The 2,040-nt window shown below is 56.2% G+C and overlaps 1 protein-coding gene across 1 annotated transcript; it reads right to left on the bottom strand.

The window, feature by feature from the left end:
- Positions 1-530: 530 nt before the first annotated feature.
- On the bottom strand, positions 531-1,676 carry LOC113202878 (endocuticle structural glycoprotein SgAbd-2-like). The gene is made up of 3 exons (XM_026417325.1): positions 1,569-1,676; positions 1,212-1,489; positions 531-873 (listed from the first exon to the last, which is right to left on the bottom strand). Exons 1-3 carry the CDS (start codon positions 1,581-1,583, stop codon positions 585-587), a joined length of 582 nt encoding a protein of 193 aa, XP_026273110.1. The 5' UTR covers positions 1,584-1,676; the 3' UTR covers positions 531-584.
- Between the last annotated feature and the right edge of the window lie 364 nt (positions 1,677-2,040).

Below are 2,040 nucleotides of genomic sequence, written 5' to 3'. Positions count from 1 at the left end.
TGTAAAATGTGACAATAAAGACAGCACCAACCAAAACAAAACATTAAAAAAAATAATACAAAAAAAAAGGTGCAGATGAAAAACCCGCAAAAGAGCCAGCTTGTGGCTCGGATGGTACAAACGAGAATTCACCGACAAAATGCGTAGCGGCTATGCAGAGCAGGCCACTCGGCCTCTTGGCAGCGCAGCTCATCTCGATCCCGCCCCGCCCCCGCCCCGCCTCTGTTCCTGTAACCAGGTAGGACCAGGATCCGAACCGGCCTGGTGCCATCCGGCTAAAGGTGAAGGTCGGGCCGCGGTTGTGTGTGCCCCCTCCGCTCATGGGGTCCATCTGCCGGGGAAGGGGGGATCAGGTAGCGGGGCGCCGTACGCCCAATACGATGGCAGCAGGTGACACGTGTGGAAGAGGGGGGAAGAGGGGGCACCAGGGAATAAGAGAGGATTGGAAATGAGAGAAGGGGCAGAGAAGAAGCCAGAGTGGGAGTCCAATGTCATGCAACAGGAGTAGCGGATAATTAAGTGCTCGCAGATAAGGAGTTTATGAACTTTTAATCATTTTTTTTCAGTTTTAATTAATTATTGAGCTACTGATCGGAATGCTTGTACTGGCCGTCGTCCTCTTCCCTGAAGCCGGGCTGTGACCTGGCGTAGTCGATGGCTCTCTGGATCTCTTCGGGGACGGGTGGCGGCACGGGGAGGTGGGCGCCCTGGGCCTGGTAGCCATTCTCGTCAGCGATGTAGTTGACGGAGTAAGTGACACCGTCGGGAGCGGTCCACGAGTACGACCCCTGCACCGAATTGGCCTCGTCCTGGGTACCCTCGTTCTTCAGCTGGCCCTGCTCCTGGGCCTGGATGGCGTTCTCGGTCTCGTAGCTGATGGGGAAAGGTTAACCGCTTAGAACCATATAACCGAATCAAGGGAACAAACCAGATAAAATTGAGATCATTTTTTTCAGTACAATGATGAATCAAGAGTGCAACCGGTTAACACTTTCGAGTGTTAAATTACACCTTACGCACTTGCAAGTGAGCAACTCGTCCGTTCAACACTTTCCACACAGTGTGAATTCTACATGAGAGAGTCTGATGCAGGGGAATTCCACAACTGCAGTGCGGAGTTATTAAACACTTGTAAGTGCACAACATGGAATTGGACACAAAAGACATTACCTGTTGCACTCTTGGCCCGTCGCAGAAGCTGCAGCACTCACCTGAAGGAGTAGGTACCGGGCGGGGAGTAGTCCTGGACCTGCCTCAGGATGACGATGGGCTCCTCGGGGGCCGACCTGGTGAGCGCGATGTTGACGAGGGGCTGGCTGGCAGCGGCCGGCGAGTAGGTCTGCTGGCGCACCTGGGGCTGGGGCTGGGGCTGCTGGTACTGCTGCGGCTGGTACTGCTTGGGCTGCTGGTACTGCTGGGGCTGGTACTGCTGGGGCTTGTATTGCCCCTGGGGTGCGGCAGCGGCGCACGCAACCAAGACGAACAGGGCCTGTGGGAACAGAACGGCGGTGAGCACCAAAGACACTATAGCAGTAACCATTCCAATATCGATAAGAGGAAATACTCACGATGATGGACTTCATGCTGCTGCTAATGCTGCTTTTGGGCCGACGGTCGGTGACTGACTGTGCCACAACTGCAGCCTCACAATGTTTTTATACAAAACGGCCGAGTGCGGGTAGGGTACGCCCCGGGTAGGCCCCCCGGTCCTTGAGGCCTCGTAAGCAGAAGACCCTCCCCGATGCGCGCGCGCGCACACACACAGAGATATACCCAAACACACACGCACGCGTACACACACGCGCGGGCGGGCGGGCCCAACTCCCTCCACAAACGGCTCCAGGTGGCTCCCCTCCGGAGTGCCGTTCCTCCGCGGTACATTGTGCAACAAATAGGGCTTTGTTTCGGCAGGTTGGAGGGGAGAGGGGATTCCTTAGGCCGCAGAAGCAGCCGGCAGCCCAGCTCCAGATAAAAAGGGACGGGGTGATCCTACCGGCGGGGAAGGAGCAAGAAGAGTTCGCCAAAACCAGCCGTCACCTC

This window comes from Frankliniella occidentalis, unplaced genomic scaffold (assembly GCF_000697945.3).
Source record: "Frankliniella occidentalis isolate FOCC.00 unplaced genomic scaffold, Focc_3.1 Scaffold213, whole genome shotgun sequence".
Classification (NCBI taxonomy): Eukaryota; Metazoa; Arthropoda; class Insecta; order Thysanoptera; family Thripidae; genus Frankliniella; species Frankliniella occidentalis.
The sequence above is the reverse complement of the archived record's forward strand: the minus strand, read 5'-3'. Positions and strand labels throughout refer to the sequence as shown.

What these genes read in the sequence shown, in the direction of transcription:
- LOC113202878 (XM_026417325.1), bottom strand. An exon ending in CCCGGTACCTACTCCTTCAG is followed by an intron (nt 874 to 1,211) that starts GTGAGTGCTGCA and finishes TTTCCCCATCAG; the next exon opens with CTACGAGACCGAGAACGCCA.